At 50.3% G+C, this 20,658-nt stretch overlaps 1 protein-coding gene across 2 annotated transcripts; it reads left to right on the forward strand.

The window, feature by feature from the left end:
* The first annotated feature begins 1,011 nt into the window (after positions 1-1,011).
* On the forward strand, positions 1,012-19,974 carry WNT5A (Wnt family member 5A). Of its 2 annotated transcripts, none has more exons than XM_036267492.1 (5): positions 1,012-1,359; positions 7,322-7,455; positions 8,659-8,909; positions 13,435-13,727; positions 17,333-19,974. In XM_036267492.1, the coding sequence occupies exons 1-5, from the start codon at positions 1,354-1,356 to the stop codon at positions 17,789-17,791; spliced, it is 1,143 nt and encodes a 380-aa protein (XP_036123385.1). In that variant the 5' UTR covers positions 1,012-1,353; the 3' UTR covers positions 17,792-19,974. The 2 variants fall into 2 exon arrangements, with proteins under 2 accessions (XP_036123385.1, XP_036123386.1); XM_036267493.1 differs by lacking the exon at positions 1,012-1,359 and adding an exon at positions 6,843-6,914 and having other exon boundaries at positions 17,333-17,884.
* The last annotated feature ends 684 nt before the right edge of the window (positions 19,975-20,658 follow it).

Consider the following 20,658-nt stretch of genomic DNA (forward strand, 5'->3'; position numbering starts at 1 on the left):
AGAAGGGCCGGGGGTGGGTGGGGGGGACGCGGTCGCTGCGGTCGGTGAGCCTGTCTGCGGGGCACAGGATCGCGTGGAAGGCTGCTGCAAACCCCGCGACGCCGCCTCCGCCGTCCAGAGTCCGGTTCCGTGCGGCCGCCGCCGAGCGAGCTCCTCCTGCCGCCGCCGCCTTGCCCTCGACCGCCCGCTGCCCTGCCCTCCTGCTCGCTCTCCCGCCCCTCGGGCCCGGGCGCCAAACGAGGAGGTGGGCAGCCGCGCCGGCCATGGACCTCCGGAGCTGAACAGCCGCCGCGGAGCCCCTCGCCCCTCCCCAGCCCCACGCCCTCGGTGCCCTCGCTTCGCGTCGCCCTTCGCCCTGGAAAGGCGGGGAAAAGAGGGGGATTAACCCGAAGAGAGAAAGAAGGGGGTGGGGAGGGGGGAGCCTGTGTCTCCCCTGGGGCAATCGCCCCCCAAAACCACCGCACGGCAGAACGTCCGGGGACGACTACCCATTTTGCGCCCCCTTTTTGCCAAACCCTAAAATGAAAGGACAAAAGTTGGCGCTGACTCTTACAGCTCGGAAGGCGACTTGTGCGTTTTCAGCGGCATCTCCCGGAGAAAAAACCATGCGCGCCTGATTGTTCAGTGGCCCCAAGCTGCAGAGTGTGTGTACGTGTGTGCGTGTTTGGGTGTGTGTCTGTGTGTACACAGACGTCCACACACTCGCGGCCGCAGGATCAGCGCCTGGAAGCAGACGTTTCGGCCACAGACTTGGAGAGGAGGAGCTGGAGATCAGGAGGGCGTGAGCCGCTGGGAGTTTGCAGAATCCGTGGTGTGAATGAACTGGGGGCACCTGGGCGCACTGATCGCCCCCCCCCCTTTCGCCCCAGGCCATAGTTGAGTAGTGGGGCATTTTTTTTCACCCTCTTGTGAAGAATTTTTTTTTATTATTTGTTGTAAAGTCTTTTGCACAATCACGCCCACATTTGGGGTTGGAAAGCCCTAATTACCGCCGTCGCTGATGGACGTTGGAGAGGGAGCGCCTCGCCGCGGAACAGTTGCCTGCGCGCCCTCGCCGGACCCGCGGCTCCCTTGTTGCGCGTCGACAGGGCCCAGTCTCTGCTGCGGGCCGGCGGGCTTCCGCGCCCCCTTGGTTCCTGGGTGCATCCCAGTGCTGCTCAGACTTGGGCACCCAGACACGGGCTCCAGTGACCGCTTCGGCTCCGATTCCCTGCGCCTGCCGGACGCGCCCAGTAGGAGCCCGCAGCTCTGTACCGGATTGTCTACCCAGGCTTAACCCGGTCGCTCCGCTTGGATTCCTCGGCTGCCCTTGCTCTGGTGGCGACTTCCTCTTCGGGCCCCCTCCCCCTCGTCATGAAGGTAGGTGTTCTGTGCGCCGCCGACTCTTGCCACTTTTTTTACCTTTATTTTTTTTCTTATGGAAGTTAACTGACTCCCCACCCCCCTCCATTTCTCCTACCGCCTCAAGAGAATGGAACTCCCGCGGGGCTGGCAGGGACCCTCACCCTTCGCTTCCCACCTCCTGCGCACTGCCTCCATCTCCCCGAAACCTCTTCACCAAAACTCCTGTAAACCTTTCCAACTTTGGAGAAAAAGTGGGGAAGAGCCAACCAAGGCAGAAAAACAGTGCGGTTCACGGAAGACTTCCCTTTGGGCCTGAGAAACTCGAGTGTACTTACTGTGTATGTTTCAGTAACAGGATAATGATTTAATTCAACAAATATTTACCAATTGCCCATTGCGCGGGCACCGAGAAGGTGTGTGGCCAGGGCTTGAAAAGGGGAAGTGAACTCCTTGGTTGGGAGACCAGGTAGCCAGCTGGATTAGGGGCCGACTGCCCAAAGAAGCGCACCCCTTGCCCTCTGCAGCCAGAGAGGCCAGGTTGCAGGCTCTTCGTGGCCAGGGAACCCTGGTGCTGCAAGTCCTGTACCTTTAAGAGTGCCTGGCGGGGGGCCAGCGCGCACCCGGGCGCGGGGAGCAGGGTCGCGTTATTAGCATTATTAGCCGACACAGGGTGAGCTCCGGCACTTAGCAGCGGTGATGGGGGCGGGGAGAGCTGGCGGTGGTGGCTCTAATCCTGTCCGCTGGGATATCGCGCCCAGGCCCCCTGCGCAGAATCCGCCTGGTCCTTTGGAAACATTTGGGCCTCAGAGTTGGGAGAGCAGGAGGGGGGCAGTTTGTGAACTCTTGTTTGTTTTAATTGTCAGTTGTATGTTAAAGCCGAGTCACACACTCCGAGGGTCACCAAGAGTTCACTTTTACGAAAAGTTAACATTTCTTCCTGCAGTATAACTTGCTATTTTCCAAATAACTTTTCCTCTCTGTCCTACAAGCTTCTATCCTTCCATTTTTGTTGATCTCTACCATTTTCGGTTTTCTAGAAAATAAGGTTGAAATTGGAATCAGGATGTTTCCTAAAAACAAACAAATTCTCACCCCTCTCCAAAATGTTAAAAACAAAAAAAACAAACAAACAAAAAACCCCGCAAACCTGGAGACCCCTGCGGCCTTGTTTTACTTTCTAAACCCAATCTGGCATGGGGCCCCTTCTCGGCTTTCTTTAAATGGACAACTCCCTGGTTGGAAGTCACTTGTAGCCAGCGGTGCGACCGCACCTCCTCAGCCCCCTGCCCTACCGCCGACGTTCATTGCGGCTCCAACCAGATGCGGAGATTTAGTTTCTAGACAGCCTCTGCCAGGGGAGTTCCGAGAGGGTAATGCTGAGAGCGCGCAAGCGATGGAGAGGCAGTGGAAATTGTGTGTGTCCTCGTGTGTGGATTTGTGCCCTGGGTGTGTGTTGGGGAGAAGTAAAAGGTCAGTTGTTTTGGGTTGGGTGTACTAGCCTTAGTCCCGCACAGCCTCACAAAGGAGAACCCCCCTCCCCTCCGGAAGCCCGACCGGAGAGTCTCTTTTGCCATTCTCCTCCCCTCATTGGAGCGCTCCAGTGCACGAGGGGTTAGCACCGTGCGCGGAGCTCAGCCTTTCCCGCAGTCTACTCTTCCCTGCCGTGCGGTGCCGGCTGCCCCCTGTTGGCTGCCTTGAGGTAGGACGCCTCAGACTTGGTTCCTTGGGGCCCGTGGGTAGCTGTTTGCCTGTAGCTCCCACCTCTGGCTGCGCACATTACTCCGGGCCGCCTTATTCCACTCTCTCCAGAGGGCTGCGCAGAGGCCCCCAGAGGACCAGCTGCATTGAGTCGCCACTGCAATATGGAAGAGCCCAAGGGTCCGATCCAGTAAATCGGGCCCGGGCGAGTGGAGGAAGAGTTGGTACCTCTTCTCCAATGCACAGGAACAAGAGCATCGCCCTCTAGGAGGCCTCGGGTCTGGTCTTGGCGCTCTCACCAAATTTCTCTGTAATCGAGGATAAGTGTTGCTTTCTTTCTCTTGCCCCCAGTTTCTTCGTATATTAAAAAAATGGAGTTGAAACTGCCTTAGAAGGGGGTGGGGGGTTGAACTGATGTTTTATTTTCTTTCTCCTTCACCGGACACTACTCTTCCGCTGGACAAAGTTGAGAGCCTGTGCTGAGAGAGACATTTCATGTGAGAAGGTAGAAGTGGTGTGTATGAGAGAGAGAGAGAGAGAGAGAGAGAGAGATTGAGAAAGGTTGAGAGGTTGAGAGATTGAGATTGTGGTCTGGAGAGCCTTGTGCAGGGGATGGACGAGGGAAGGCAGGGAACAGAAAGAACTAGACTTGGCTACTACTATTCCTCCCTTGGAGACTCCCTGTTACCTGTTACCAGACCTGCTGACGGTTCTGAGTCGGGGTGATCAGCGGCTGCTCACGTTCCTTGTACAGATTTGGGCTTTGGGAGCTCCCTCCACCTTCCCCCCACCCCCCTCCACAGCGCTGTGGATACGTCCTGGCGGCTTGGGGCAGCCTTGGCCCCCCTGCACCCAGGCTAGAGCCGTGGGGGAGCGCTGGCTCTTGGTCTGCTCCCCCAAAGCGGACCTCCTATCAGCCTTGGCCGGCTCATCTTCGTCATCTCCTCCCACTTCTCGTGGCGTTGCTCTAGGCAGGATGGTCCAGCGTTGTGGCTGCAACCGAGTTTTTCTCCCGCAGTTTTCTTCATCTTTCTTCTTGCTTTGGGGAGAGATCACAGTGGGAAAAACAAAGTTTATTTCCCTCCAAGAGCTACGATTCTTGGAGTTTCCTATGCTTTTCTACACCACGAGTTCAGGTCAAACTCACTCCCTCATCATTTCCACTCTCAGAGACTTGGGGGGACCTGGACGCAAAGACCCTGGTGGAAGGGGATGCCCAAGCCGGGTGAGATAGCGCCAGTGGCCAAGGGTCGAGGATATTCCCACTGCCTTTGTTGAATTTCTCTTCAGGGGCGGCGGGCGGAGGACTTGCACGGGTCTGCGCGTGCGTTCCGATGCTTTCCGTCTCACGCGAACGTCCTCTATCTAAATCAGCATGACGGTTTCCTCTCTCGCACCCCTCATCACTCCCCGCCCGCACTCCAGTTGATAAAAAGGGTCCGAAACACCTTTAATCCAATGCGAAAGCTTCGGAGGAGAGACAGAATAAGCAGCCACTAAAATTAGTTGCTCTGAACTGGAAACAAGGGCGCGCTGACGTTCTGCCTCCCTCTCCCCTACGCTTGAACCTCTCAATTGCACCCTCCTTCCCAAGCCACTCAAGGAACAGGTTCGGAGGATCCTTACAAAGCCGGCTTTCCCGGGCCCTGAAAGCGTCCGAAAACATTTAGTCCATTCCTTAGTAAACTCAGTTTACGCCCAGAAGTTTTGGTTTACCCTGAGTGTACCAGTCTTCGGAGAGGTCTCCTTTCGTACTGTTTTTTTGGATCAGATCTCTTGGTAAACAAGGCAGGGATGTTTACCCAACAGAGTCGATGTTATTTATTAGTGAGTTTGCTGTGGGTTCCTTCAGTATTTCAAACTTGTGGGGCCTTTTCTGGGTTGCGCGGGGTTTGGAGAGGGAAGAGGGCCAAGGTGTTTCCGGGCAAGCGTGCGGGGTTAAGTGGAGACGCGACTCGCCTGGCTCTCGTGCGGATCCCCTTGGGGACACCTTTGGCTAACCCCCAGCCTGGAGCTGGAGAGACCCAGGTCACAGAGATCCAGTGGCCCACTACCAGTTGTCCCTAGCTCTGGGAACGGGTGGATTTTTCTTGGGGTCGAAAGTGGGTTCGGTTTGTGTGGCTTCCCCTCTAACAAAGAGATCCGCTGTAATCCGCCGAATCTGTTATCAATTTCTCCGCTGCCCGAGCCCCGCCCCGCGCGCCCCGCCCGTCGGAAAGCTCCGAAAGTGCGCGCGGCCAGCAGCGATCTGCGCCGCGGTCTCGGAAGCATATCGGAGCGTGTGTGTATGTGCACGCGTGTGAGTGTGTGAAAGTGTATGGGTGTGATTGTGCATGAGTGAATGCGTGCGCGGCCTCGGCCGCCTATGGGGAGAGTCGACTTTGCAGCTTGGGCCGCGCGCGAAGGCAGACCTCGCAGCCCACCCCCTCCCCTGGAGGAAACTTGACACTTTGGGCGGGGGTGGGGATGGAGACGAAGACTTCTCTCCAAGGCTGGGGAAACCCCAGGTTTCTATTCTCTGGGGTGCGCCCCCAGTTTAGGGGCTTTTTTAGGACGAGTGGGCCACGGGCGCCGGAGCCCTGGTTAGCAGGCACTGGGGACCACATAAGCATTTCCTCTCGAAGAAGCCCCGAGATGTCCGGGCCAAAGGGGCTGCTGGCCAGGAAAAGCCGTGGCAAGCTCCTGAACCCCTTCGTGTTTCCAATGCTGCCTAGGTCCCCTCAGTCCTTTCTGCCGCGCAGGTTCCAGGCCAGGCCCTTCTGCCGCCTGGAAGAGGCTTACCTATTCTTTTCCGAGGAAGGGGTCCCTGGAGAGCCGCGGGAGGCGCAGCGCGTGCGGGTTACACTTATCAGAGATGTAAAGGGGATTTTGGAAACCTGCTCCTCCCACCCGCAGCCGCCACGGCTTTACTCCGCCGCCGCCTACAGGTGGAGAAGTCACCAGTGGGGAGGAAGGGCAGCGGAAGCCTCCAAGGCCGCCCCTGCCCCGAAATTCTTGACGATTGGAACCTTCGCCGCGCGGCCCTCTGCGCCCAGCAATCCAGGGGCTCAGCCCCGACGCGGGAGCCAGCGCATCTCTGGCCCCGTCGGGGGCTCACTCGAACCGGCTCTGTCTTCACTCTGCACCCTCACCGTTCGGAACAGACCGAACCGAGTCTTAATTGGGCTGGAGGGTGGGGTGGCGGGGTTCCATGGCCAGGCTCACAGTGCCGCGATGGCGAAGTGGCGGACAACTCAAACCAGGACCAAAGGAAACTGGAGTCCCCCTTGGCTTCCTTTCCCCTTTCTCCTTGGCAGCGGCCAGGAGTGGGGATGGGAGGGGTTGGAGGGAACGTGAAAAATAATTTGGAGGAGGGTTGTGGGGAGAGCAGGGAAGGAATCTTCTCCGAGTATATCGGGATCCAGATCCCCTTTTCTACTTTGGGGTGCCATTCTTTCTTTGGAGTACACTGAGTCCAAGGGAGCTACCTGTTTTCTGGATTTCTTGGTTGGGAGAGCAGATCTCTCTCCCCAATGACTCCTGTGCCCCCCATCTCCTTTTCCCTGCTTCTATCTGGCTGAAGAGCGTCCTAAGGAAATCCAGGCTGCCCTTCCCCCTCTGGAAGTGGCTTCGCCCAAAGCGGCCCGTAAACTGATTAAGAAACATACGATGTTAATTCAGAGCTGCATTTCCCAGCTGGGCACTTTCTCGCGCGCTGCTCCCCCAGGCCTCGCCCCCCACCCCCTGCCCTTCCCTCCCGCGTCCTGCCCCCACCCCCCACCCCCGCGCCGGCCACCCCGCCTCCTCCGCAGCCGCCGGCGGCGCGCTCCACACTCCTTCGCGCTCCTCTCGCCCTTGGAATTAATTCCGGCTCCACTTGTTGCTCGGCCCAGGTCGGGGAGAGGAAGAGGGTGGCGGCGGGTTCCCAAGTGAATTCTCGTGGAGGGACCCAGCACAGCGTGAACTAGAGGGGAGCGAGGGGGTGCGGGACTCCAGCAAGCGGGAAGGAGGCAGCGCCTGGCACCGGGGCTTTGACTCAACAGCACTGAGACATGTTTGTAATCGCTGGCGTGCCCCTCGCGCAGGATCCCAGCGAAATCAGATTTCCTGGTGAGGTTGCGTGGGTGGATTAATTTGGAAAAAGAAACTGCCTATATCTTCTCATCAAAAAACTCACGGAGGAGAAGCGCAGTCAATCAGCAGTAAACTTAAGAGACCCGGATGCTTCCGTTGTTTAAACTTGTATGCTTGAAAATTATCTGAGAGGCAATAAACATCTGCTCCTTTCTTCCCTCTCCAGAAGTCGATTGGAATATTAAGCCCAAGAGTTGCTTTGGGGACGGCTGGAAGTGCAATGTCTTCCAAGTTCTTCCTAATGGCCTTGGCCATATTTTTCTCCTTCGCCCAGGTTGTAATAGAAGCCAATTCTTGGTGGTAAGTTCATTCTATGTGCATATTTTGTTTTTTTTTAAAGGTTCATTTTGTATGATGCTGCAGTATTTAAAGCTGAATCATGAGTTTGGGTGCATTTATCTAATACACATATAATACAATTTATTTACATGTATTTTTAAATTTTCTTTTAATTTGCTAACATTGTAAACCTTATCTTTAGCTCCATAGGGGATCAGAACCTATAAATCTAGACCTTTCTCTATGAGGCCCTTGTTCAGATGGATGCTTGCAGTACATCATATAATAAAAGGGAACCAAAATTCACTTTTCTAATCATTGAAAACCTAGATATAAAATTTTCTTTTTGTCACCTCTGGGTAGTAAAAGTGAGTTCCAACTTTTATTTTTCTGTCACTGGACATTAACTTTCAGGGTCTGATGTAGGGAGAGTTCTAGGAAGACAGCTGAACTCCAAGTCGAGAAGTGTTTGGGCTCAAAGTTCGATCAACAAAAGGTGAACTTGAAGGAGTCAAATACCCCTGAACGAGAGTTTCTTTCTGCCAGGGCCCTTGCAGATAGGCTGCAGTATATCCAGAGGATTATTTTTGACGGCGTTCTGGATATTTTTCCCTGTAAATGAACAGTGTTTTTATGGCTGTCAAACATGACTTCTGTTCACTGGATACCTTGTCTTGGGTCCTTCACAATCATATATAAGGAGCCCTTTTAAAATATCCAGAGCATGGTGAATTTCCTTCAGTCTGTGTCCTTGTCCCACTGTTCTTCCCTCAGTCAAAAGGAACTGCTGTCTCCCACTCTGATTGTGTCTACTGTGGGCATTCATACGTTTTTCAAGGCAGAGTGGTCCAGTTTGTGGGGCAAAGTGAGTCACTTTCTCTAAGGTCAGAGACTTGTCCCGAAACCGCTGTTTACCTCTTTTCTGAGTGGATTTTGGAAATACTGGTTCAGGTATATGGCTGGGGGTGGGGGGCAAGGAAGGGAGTAAAGACTTTAACTGAGGAGCCAGATGGCGGGATGGAGACTACACAATACCTCCGTTTTCTGAGTGGAGCTGAAACAGAGGAGTTTTATGAAGCCCTTCTCATACTTTGTCATAAGGACAAGCAGGAGAGAAAAGCATCTGTGTGCTTAGAACTATGTCTTACTGACATGCTTTCTGGAGGCCCACCTCGAGAGTTCACGTAAATCTTGAATGCACATCTCCCCCCCACCCCTTTCCAGGTCGCTAGGTATGAATAACCCTGTTCAGATGTCAGAAGTATATATCATAGGAGCGCAGCCTCTCTGCAGCCAACTGGCAGGACTTTCTCAAGGACAGAAGAAACTATGCCACTTGTACCAGGACCACATGCAGTACATCGGAGAAGGCGCGAAGACAGGCATCAAAGAATGCCAGTATCAATTCCGACATCGGCGGTGGAACTGCAGCACTGTGGATAACACCTCCGTGTTTGGCAGGGTTATGCAGATAGGTAGGAGAACATTTAACATATTTCAAAATATATAAGAACTTTTCTTCTAGAGAAAGACCTTAGTGTTCACTGACCAGCTTGATCAACAGTGGTGGCTTGGGGATTTGTGTCATTATTGCTACCTGTGTTAATTTTGTTCTCACACTCTTTTCTCTCTCTCTCTCTCTCTCTCTCTCTCTCTCTCTCTCTCTCTCTTTACCTTTTGGACTTCTTTAACCCAATCAGGAAGGGAGCATCTAAGACACCGTTTTTTTCTGAACACTTAATTTTTTTAAAGAAACATTTTGGTTGCAATAGAAGCAGCACACTTCTTTGGTTTCTCAAAAGTAGATGAGGAAAGCTGAGTCATTTATATTCTTTTAAGCTTCAAAACTTTTTTAACTGTAAGCAGTTTCCTAACTTAAGCTTGACTTCAAATGGCCCGGGCAGCAAACTAAAAATTGTTATCTTTCTGAATGCTGGGCATGTTGGAAATGAATCAGGTTCTAATTTTCCTGATATTGATAGATAGTCCTTGAGGATATGGAGATGGATATATATATATATACACACACACACATATATATATGTATGTATGTATGTATATGTATATATATGGCTTTATTTAAGCCCCAGAAAGAATTTTAATTAGGAGTGGTCCAGTTTACATTTGGGATTTTGGCAGTTGATATAAAAGCACATACTTCAGACCTCAACCTAGAAACTTAACAAAAAACCACCTTAATTGTATCACTCACAGTCTGATTCTTTATTATAAAAGTGTTGTTGAACTTGTTATTCCGTTCAGGGAGGAGATGACATTAAAAGTGGACAAAAGGCAAAGAATTTGAAAAATTGGTTTGCCTCTGGTTTGGTTTAATAGCATAGGATAGTATCTGACAGATGAGGTCCTGTGTGTGTTTTCTAGTGTGAATATTTTAGGTCTCTTTACTTTTATGCAAACAAGCCCTTATAATTAATATGACTGCAGTGACTCCTAAAATAAGAAGCAATTTATCAAAGCAATTAACTGTTTATACTGACTGAAGATAAAAAGTTGGCTTAATATCCGTCACGGATGGATAAAATGCTTTTTTAAAAAACCCTGAAAAGTGCATTCATTGAGAACAAAAAAGAGTTGTCAGTGGATGTTTGAGCCAAGCGGCTTCATAAACTAAAATAATACAGGACTGGAAGCCTGTCCTCTAATTGAATGGGAAAACGGTCTGAAGCCTCAGCCTGCAAAGTTTCCTAGGGCTTTGTCCTTCCTGTTAATGATTAAAATGTGCTAATGTATATACTGCATCAGGAGCTAGGAGTTCAGCTTCAGGAACACAGGAGTTTTCCCTGAATATAAGCTGCCTTAGGTAGTTAACAGAGGGTGTAGTGGAGATTTAATTCCCCTGTATTTTGATATTGTGAGTGAATAAAAACCCTTAAAAAAAAAAGTAATATCAGAATGGTAAGTTGTCAGCTTTCCCCCTCCCATTTGCTTATATATCCCCCCCTAAACTGCCGTCCTCTCAAACTATGGGACCTTTTTTTCACAAGTATGTAAGTTAGCAAAAATCATGCACCTCTCATGGTAACCAGAAAGGAAAACAGCAATTGGAACTGTTTTTTCTGTGTAGTCACTAGAATCCAGCTTTGATTTAAGATCCTCTTCTTGTCTTTATACGTAGCCTGTTTGGGGCCAACATGTTCAGAATAAGCTATCATTTGCTAAGTGGATTTGAGTTCTTCTGGAGATTTATTTAAAATGTGGTCCAAGATTCAAAGAGCCTGCTTCCTCAGGGAACAGGCAGAACTCTTGGTGCAAAGGCCTATATTTAATTGTCCCTCGCAAGTACACTCTCTGGTCCTCAGCAGTGGGGTACTGCCTTCTGGGCTGATGGGGAGTGGGTGGGACAGCCTCTGAGGGAGCCCTCCTCCATAGGATCACCAAGTCTGCTGCTGTCCTGGGGAGATGCTGCAGCTCCCTTACCAACGTCCCCCAGGGGCCTGGGGTCTCAGGGCAGAAAGCTGCTGCTGGGTGGCTTGGGTTGGAACATGACACAGGCCTTCTCTTTTTTATTTAAATAGATTTGGAAAGAAGGAAAACCAGAGTAGCTTTTGGTGGAAGAGGAACATGGACCCAGCCCCAGTAGTGAGAAAGTTAGTTAGCTTTCACTTTCCTATTTAAGGGTCCCTTGGAAGAGAATGCGCTAAGGGAAAGTTCAGAACATCTTTCAGGCTGAAAGGTGTGTGTGCGTGTGTCTACCCCAAAGTTCTTAGCACGCCAAGGACACGGAGAGCAACTCTTGTCCGTGAGAATCTGACCCTGTGACGGGGCCAGTGTCTGAGAAACTCAGGGCTGCCACTTTCAACCCCTCCTCAACCCATTTTTCTAGGGTGCCAATGCCTTGAAGGCACTGTACACAATCGCCTCGTGAAGGGCCCACTCTTCATTTTGGAAACTTTCTCATTTTTCATCGTGCTACCCTTTCTTCCAGCTTTTGTCTCCATCTCTTCTTTGTCTCCACGCTGTGAAAAGATATGTCAGGAAGGCGCCATTTTTAAGGAGTGTGAGCATGGGAGAGGATGTAGATTCACAGGGAGGGCCGCCTAAGGGAAGCGGCAGGATTCCATCCAGGATGACTGTATCGCGGGCCATTAGCCAAAGAGCACTTTTCAAATGGACGGTTTCCCTGCAGTGACCAGTTAGCTTAGAGACTTCCACCAGGTTTGTGTTCTGGTGCAAAAAAGGAAAAGCTCAAGATAGACTTCAGAAACAAGCAGCATGATTGTGTTTTGTATAAAAGACCTTTTATGCTTTGTGTACTCACGGGACAGTGTCTTATTTTCCCTTATCTCTGAAGGATTGTTTATCTCCTCTTCCTCCAGCTACCTCTTTCTTCTACAAGCCTCCCACATATTCTGTAGTATGTGCTAATCCTTAAAGAACTCCTTAGAATCTGTCTTCCCTCCTCATTTCTCTTTACTCCTTTCCATGTTCCCTACCTCGATAATTCCAGCAAGATAGATGTCACACCCCACAGGAACGTTCTGGATCCTCTTGCCAACCATCAGCACACGCCTCAAGTTATTCATTTTTTTTTTTTTTTTAAATGTGGGAGGGAAAGTCTGTGGTAAATGGGAACCATCGCCATTCCTGGAAGGGGAGTCAGAAATGGCCGTGGATTGAAGCTGGAACAGAAGTCCAAGGCAAGGACGGATCCTTCATGGGCACAGCTACCCTTCTACAGAATGGCCCTCTGGTCTCTGGTCGGGCTGAGTTCTGCTGTCAGCTCTCCTGGTGTCCCTACCCCCCTCTGCCCCCCGCAAAGACGGTTAGCAAGCTCTTTAAGTGCAGAAGAAACGGATTCTCGTTCAGGGACTTGAGTGCCAGGAGAGGCCTTTTCTCCCCTAGGCATCTAGTTCAATATTCTGATTTTATAGTTGAGGAAAGCGAGGCCCCTCACCACACCCCTTTCTCTCTCATAGTACACCATTTTTATTAAGTTGCTTCTGTTAGGTGTAGAAATGTCTTCAGGTACAAGTGGAGATTCAGGCGGGCTCTGATCACCCCCATTTTTCTCCTGTATAACTGTTTTACAGGGGTGTAGTCTTTGCACGTTTTAGGGAAGGGGAAACCTGTTTTTCACCTCAGTTTGTATATTCTTCACAAGTCTGGGGAAGGAAGGAGCTTTTCCCCTTGCCCTTTAGAGTGTACTTTCTGCCTTCTTGCTGTCAGTCTAACACTTTGAGGCACAGGCTCCCAGGGAGCTGCAGCAGAGCATTGAAGACCAGCAGGCTGTTTTAACAGACACCCTCCCTTAGAAAGAGAAGTATCCGTCCAGTCAGCTTGGGTCCAAGAAGAGGGGGTTCACTGAGAACCGTCCAGGGAGTTTAGAAAATGTCCCCTGGGAAAGTCCAGAGCGGTGTCCTGAGACATACCTCGTGCTGCACGAGGGAGAGGTTACCACGCAGGAGGAGGGGGACGTGAGCTGGAGCTGGTGCCACACAGTGGCTGCTGCAGCGTCTGGGATCCACGGGGCCTCAGACTTCCGAGGCCCTCAGCCTGGCAAATCCATGCTCCTGCCCTGTGTAACTCAAAATGAAAATATTACAAACATTAAAATAAATGTAAGGAAGTCTACCCAAATTCTGAGTTCCCCCTCAATGACTTCTTTCTTGTGCAGTTTTGGAAATAAGAAGTTTCCAGTATTTTCAGAAGCGCTGTAGAGAAAACCAACCCAGCAGTGCCTTGAATCCTGCCCGTGGCTGTGCAAGGCCAGAGCAAAGATAGACATGTGCCCCTTCTTTGTTACTTGTGGCTTCTGCGCGTTTGGGGGAGGGGGGTCTTCTTGACTTCCCCTGGAGCGGGGCGCAGGGCCTGGGCGCAGGTCAGGGCTGGGGCCCTCTGCGGTGCCTGCCCCCAGGGCGCACGTGTGCAGAAAGGCTTTCCTGGGCAGCCCCGCACCTCCGCCCGCACTCCGGGTGGGGTCAGGGGCGCAGCGAGCCGGGCGCCCCCGCAGCGCCCGCTGACCCGCGCCCTCGCCCGCAGGCAGCCGCGAGACGGCCTTCACGTACGCGGTCAGCGCCGCGGGGGTGGTCAACGCCATGAGCCGCGCGTGCCGCGAGGGCGAGCTGTCCACCTGCGGCTGCAGCCGCGCCGCGCGCCCCAAGGACCTGCCCAGGGACTGGCTGTGGGGCGGCTGCGGCGACAACATCGACTATGGCTACCGCTTCGCCAAGGAGTTCGTGGACGCGCGCGAGCGGGAGCGCATCCACGCCAAGGGCTCCTACGAGAGCGCGCGCATCCTCATGAACCTGCACAACAACGAGGCCGGCCGCAGGGTGAGTGCCCCGTCGTGGCCCAGGCTCGGTCCCCCTCTCTGCCCCCCACGCGGGCCGGGCTTCTTCCGGCCACTGCCCCTCTGCCTCTCTCTATAGGTTCCCGTCTCTTCTGTGTCTCTGCGTCTGTCTCCCTCTCTTTCTGTCTCCACCCCCTTTCTGTCTTTTCTGGTCTCTTTCTTTCTCTCCGTTTGTCTTTTTTTCTCTCTCCCTCTCCTCCCTCCCCCCACCACGTCCCCCACACAGGTCGCAGGCCCCTCTGAAGAGGGGCACACACCCCAGAAAGGCCTCCTGGGGGTGAATCGGCCTGCCTAGGTCCCCTCCAGCCAAGGTGCTTCTGCAGTAGCCTGACAGAGATCTTTCCCTGCCTTTTTAATTAGTCCCCAGTGCAGTTTCAGCCCAGCTCAGAAGTAAAAATGTTAACAACGTTTGCCCTCCTCCTTGGAACGCCTGTGGTTGGGCTTAAATTTGGGAGAGTGAGTTCTTGATCCCAGTAAGTGCCCAGCTGAGAAACCCTCACCCCAGCTTCCAGGACTTACCTTTCTCCCTCTTCCCTATGTCCTTAGATAGCAGGCTTAATGGACTGAGGGCTTTTCTAAAAAGAGCTTTTCTAGGAAAACTGCAGCATTTTTTTTGTCATCTGACCATCAGACCAATTGAGGGGCCTGACTCTGCAGGCCCTTCTGAGTATCTCTGTTCGGCTCCTTCTTTCTCCTGGTGGGGACATGAAATGCATCTCCAATAGTGAAAAAGACCCCCTTTTTTCTGCAGTTCAGCACATGGCACTTTATGGCTGCTTTAAAATGAAGGGGTGAAAACTTTTCTTAATTTTGGCAGCACTGAAAACCAGGGTCATTATTTTTTCACAGAACCCAAGGTGGGTGCCAGGAACTTTCTGGTCAGAGATCTCACCCTTCTGTACTTTGGGGTGAGGAGAGAGAAGATAATCACAAAGTAGAATACTCAGGATTGGAAGAATCCTTAGCACCCTCCGGCTGCACACCCTCATTTTAAAGATTGGGAAACTGAGACCTGGAGAAACACTTCATGGCAGTGGAAGAAAATGAATGGAGTGAGATAGAAGCCGGGCGTTTTTTTGTTTTGTTTTGTTTTGTTTTTGTTTTTAAGTTAAACTCATCACAGCTTTAGGATGAAGGGCTATAGGCTTTGGAATGAGAGGAATCTAGGTTAGATCCAGTTCTGTCTGTACCTTCCTGTTTCTGAGCCTCAGTCCACATTTCCACACCTGTTAAATGGCGTGGCATTAACTGTCGTGAAGATATCTTGAGCACTAATGGGGACCGTACAGTAGGGAGCACCATATGGAAGACCAACACACCGCTATTCCTGATCTACAAAATAACAATTTCCCGAGGTTCAGTAGAAGAAGCTCTTAGTTTAGTGTCAGCCAGTAGTCAGGTGCCTAATGAATGTTTTGAAGTAAAAGACAGAGAAGTCAAAGATTATCTGGACACTTCCAGCCAACCTGTCTTCTCGGATTTGATTCCAAACATTTGGTGGTATGGGGGAGGACTGAACTCCGCAGCTTTTCGCCTGTGCTGCCCTGAGAGGTCAGATCATTGCTCCAGAGGGAGTGTGGCCCCTCCTTTCTCAGGTGGCCCAGTGCTGTGGACTCTCCCCACTGTGGCCCACCCACGGCTGTGCCATAGGCACGCCAGCCCTGCTCTCTCGGGGAGCCCAGAAGGCCTTGCTCCCGTGCTCATCAGAGACACACACCTTTACCCTCTGCATACAGTGTGGCCCAGTGCCTCAGACCAGATCTGCCTCCAGGACAGATGTGGCTGCTGGTCTGGGCCCCATTCTGCCCATATGTGGTGCTTTCGTCCATCTTTGAAGATTTCTTACACGTAGAGAAATCATCAGGAGCTTAGCAACCAAGGAGAAGGGGTTAAGGGATTTCCAAGTGGAGAGAGGGAATTTTGCAGAGTTGGAAAAGCACCTTTAATATTATAATTTCATTTAACATGTGCATTTTTTAATATTGCAGGACCCCCCCCCCCCATAAGTTTTATAATTCAAGCAATGAGTTGAGTTTGTATCCTGGTGGATGAAGTTACATAGAAGACAGTTTTTCTCCAGGATAGTGGGGTAGGGGCAGGGAGGTTGGACACTGTGCCAGGAAACCATATTAGCTTCTCGGGACGTTGCTTTTTATTTTCCTCGTAGGGGAGTGAAGTTAAATATGTTTGCAAAACCCTTCCTTAGACAAGCTGAGTGCCTGAAACTCTTTATGCCAAGGGAATATACTTTGGCGCCCTTTTTAAGAAAGCCCCTTAAGAGTCCCTGGAGGAAGAACATGGCTGTTCTGGGTGGAAGCAGCCTTGAAACTCACTCCAGCCTCCAGGTTCCTGCCAACAGCGTGTGGACTCGGGAGGGTAACTGGTATAGGAACTGTAGGTGTCAGGACTATAAATAGATAGCCGCCCCCTCCCAGACTGTTGGGCACCGTGGGGTGGGGCCAGACCTGAAGCCAAGGTGATTGGGGAGGGCCCAGACACCATGCCCTTGTCATCCTGGAGAAAGACCAGGCTTACTGATTGCATCCTGCATCTAAGTACTTTCCATGCATCCTCTCATTTTGTCCTGACAACACTGCTGTGAGACTGGTGCCATCATGGTCCCCTCCACGGATGGAAAATGGAGGCTCAGAGAGGGGAAGCCAGGTGCCTGTGTTCAGAAGCAGAGTCAGGACAGAATTCATGTCTTCCTGGGCCCAGGGTGGGTGCTCTTAGCCCAGGCAGGGGAGGTAGGGGGTAGGGATTGTTCGGGAAGCAGGAGGGAGAGGACCTGAGATCCAGACCCAATCCTCCAACATTCTAGCTGTGTGACCTGTGCAGGCCACTTACCTTCTCTTACCGCTGTGCCGCCATCTCATCCAGCCCATGTTTATCACATTGCTGGGTGGATTAAATGAAATAAAAGAATGTAAAGGCTCTTAATACAGTATCTGGCACACAGCACTAATAGTACTAGTAAAGATCTGAACCCCGATTCTACCTGGGCTGGACCCCTCCCAGCCCTACCACTTATCGGCTGAGTACCCATAGCAAGTCACTGAGCATGAGCTTGGAACCCATCTGCCTGGGTTCAAATCCTGGAACCCCTACCTCCCAGTGGTTGGGTAAGTAACTCACCTCTCTGGGTCTCATTTCACTTTTCTGTGAAGGGAATGATAATAGCCCTTCTCTCATAGGCAGGTTGTAGGGGTTAATCCGGGTGGTGCAGGTAAGGAATTGTGCACAATCTCTGGAATGAGTGTTCAAGCTGCATTAGTTGCTGCTAACGTTTCCCTGCAAAACAGAAGCCACTGGAACAGTTTTTTTTTCCTGTTCCTCTTAAAAAACTGTGGTTGTTTATTATGATGATGTGTAATAATGAGGGGCTAAGAACATATTTATTCGGTAGACATTTTAGAGAAAGGAACACAGACATCCGTAGTGGAGAATGAGGTGGAAATAGCCCAGCCCCTAGTGGAGCTGACGGCCAGGTTTCCATCTAGAAGGTGGAGGCAGCTTTGTTAACGCAGCCCCCCCCCCCCAGTCTGGGTTCCTCCACGCCTTTGTAAATGGACTGTCATCTCCCCACAGACAGTGTACAACCTGGCCGACGTGGCCTGCAAGTGCCACGGGGTGTCCGGCTCCTGCAGCCTCAAGACGTGCTGGCTGCAGCTGGCTGACTTCCGCAAGGTGGGCGACGCCCTGAAGGAGAAGTACGACAGCGCTGCGGCCATGCGGCTCAACGGCCGAGGCAAGCTGGTGCAGGTCAACAGCCGCTTCAACTCGCCCACCACGCAGGACCTGGTCTACATCGACCCCAGCCCCGACTACTGCGTGCGCAACGAGAGCACGGGCTCGCTGGGCACACAGGGCCGCCTGTGCAACAAGACGTCCGAGGGCATGGACGGCTGCGAGCTCATGTGCTGCGGCCGCGGCTACGACCAGTTCAAGACCGTGCAGACGGAGCGCTGCCACTGCAAGTTCCACTGGTGCTGCTACGTCAAGTGCAAGAAGTGCACGGAGATCGTGGACCAGTTCGTGTGCAAATAGTGGGCGCCCCGCCGCCCGCCTGTCACCCAGCCCCGTTCCCAGGACCCACTTATTTATAGAAAGTACAGTGATTCTGTTTTTTTTTTTTTTTTTTTTAATATTGTTTTATTTCCCCCCAAGAATGGCAACCGGAACCATTATTTTTCTGTTCCCATCTAAGAACGCTGTGGTTTATTATTAATATTATAATTATTATTTGGCAATAATGGGGGGTGGGAACCAAGAAAATATTTATTTTGTGGATCGTTGAAAAGGTAAGACAAGACTTCTTTGGATGGTGTAGGATGAGGGGGAAATGACACATACCCTGACTTAGTGTGTGCACGTCTAGAAGGAAAAGGAACTAGTTTTCTTTTTCTTAGCCGTGGGGACACACAGGACAGGTAGCATCCAGCTGGAAGAGGGTGGTCCAAATCTATGCTCAGTTCAGCCTCTGTGACGAAAACGAATTGTAAATGCTCTGGTGAAAGGTCTTGAGAAACAAACAAACAAAATATGAGACTCCCTTTCCCAGCCTGAAACATGTTCAAAATGGTAATTGAAAATACAAGAGTGAGAGTCTCATATCCCTGAAAGAAAAAACGTATATCATGTGTCTCATGCTTCTCAAACATTCCATGTGTAGATGGTCCTATTCCAACAGCTACTGAAACTTGGGGAGCAAGGAGGAAAGCCTCAGAAATTAAAAAAACTTAAACTCCCAGATGAAGACAATGATTGGAAGCGGTTGTAGGAATTAGATTATCCAGTTGAGAAAGCATCCCCCAAAGACTCTGGGCTGTAGACTTTTTGTTTGGAAAGGGGTGAGGGAGGTTGGCTTGGATATAAAGGAAAATATACTGTAATTTTCTTAGGGAGACTTGGTTAATAAATGATAATAATCAAAATAATAAATGGATTCCATTCACAGACCCTCCGCCCAAACAACAAGGTAATTGCATGTAGTTCAGCTCTGCGCCAGAGCAGAAAACCTATTTGAGGGGGAAGAGTGAACCCCCGCTCCCACTTGACCCCAAGCCCTGTCAGATTCCTCCTTGCCCCTCGGAGGAGGTGAGGCTGGCCACGTGGCCAAACAGCAGCCCCACTGGGTCCCCTTTGATTGCAGGACAGGAGGTGAACCATTAGAAGCCCCACTTGAAAAACAGTTAGCTACTTAGGTATTTTTTCCCTAAAACTTTTATTCTGAGGAGCCCTAGTTTTATATGTTTTAATAACATTACTTGGCCAATGGAGTTCACAGAGATGTTGCAGCTTCACTGTCACGATCCTGTGTTTAGACTCTCCACCCCATGCTTTTCCTATTATACTGCAGGTGAACCCTAAAACTGTTCCTAGTGTACTTGAACAGTTACATTTATAAGGGGGGGAGGGGAATGTGGTTTAATGGTGCCTGATATCTCAAAGTCTTTGTACATAACATATATATATATACATATATATATAAATATAAATATTATTATATCTCAGTGCAGCCAGTGATTTGGAATTACACTTTACTCTGGGGTTATTTCTCTGTCTAGAGAGTTGTTGTCCTTCATAGCAATCCATTGGGATTTTTCCAAAGGGTTTTCGAGTTGAGCTTGGGCTGTGGCCCTGATATGATGTACCTTGAGCATCACAAAACAGCCTCATTTTTGAGGACTCTGGAAGGCCTTCCTCCCTGATAGGCATGTTGGTGTGAAGATTTATTTTATCTTCCCCGCCCCACCCCCTTTTCTCCAACCTCCATTTCTGTACCTTTCCCTGAGGGCATTACTCTTTCGTCATAGACTTGGAAATGAAGAGAGATTCAGAATTCGGAAGCATGGTCAGCGTTTCTCTTTCCTTGGTTCATTCTGCAGAGTGGAAACCGGGTGCCTGGTAGATGTCGTGGTACCTATTTGAGTCCCTAAGGAAAATCCAGTTCATGACATAAACAGCTAGTTCATTTTTTTTTTTTTTTTTAAACAGGACTCCTCTTTCCAAAAAGTGCCATCAACCGTGTTCTTATCTCAGACGGACATGGTTTTAGAAGTTTGGAAAGACACCTATCTCCTGCGACCTTTGTCGGCTCGGTGGTCTTCACACCGCTTCAGCCGTCTGTGGCTCTTAATTTATTGCACAAGGATATTCACTTCCCCTCAGTTGCAGTGAATTGCAAGCAAAGATCTTGAAATTAAAAAGCACTAATTAGTTTAAAATGTCACTTTTTTGGTTTTTATTATACAAAAACCATGAAGTAAGTTTTTATTTGCTAAACCAGATTTTGTTCCTTTTTAGTGATTCATGTTTATGAAGAGAGTTGAGTTTAACAATCCTAGTTTTTAAAAGAAACTATTTAATGTAAAATATTCTACTTGTCATTCAGATATTATGTATATCTTCTATGGCCTTTATTCTGTACTTTTAATGTACATATTTCTGTCTTGCGTGATTTGTATATTTCACTGGTTTTAAAAACAAACATCAAAAGGCTTATGCCAAATGGAAGATAGAATATAAAATAAAACGTTACTTGTATATTGGTAAGTGGTTTCAATTGTCGTTCAGATAATTCATGTGGAGATTTTTTTGAGAAACCATGAGGGAGAGTTCAGTGTGACTCCATGTCAGAACAGAAGAGCGGAGGATTTTTACCCGAAACCAAACTATTTGTAAGCTTCAAAAGATTTCTATATGTAACGGAACAAAAGGGGAATTCTCTTTTCCTATATATGTTCCTCAAAAAAAGAAATCAAGCAGATGGCTCAAAGCTGGTTATAGGATTGCTCACATTCTTTTAGCATTATGCATGTAACTTAATTGTTTTAGAGCGCCCGCGTTGCTATTGTAACATCTCGGAGAAGAACTGAAAAGGCACATGTTTCTATCCATGACCAGAGCTTTAG

This window comes from Molossus molossus, unplaced genomic scaffold (assembly GCF_014108415.1).
Source record: "Molossus molossus isolate mMolMol1 unplaced genomic scaffold, mMolMol1.p scaffold_m16_p_18, whole genome shotgun sequence".
NCBI classification, from domain to species: domain Eukaryota; kingdom Metazoa; phylum Chordata; class Mammalia; order Chiroptera; family Molossidae; genus Molossus; species Molossus molossus.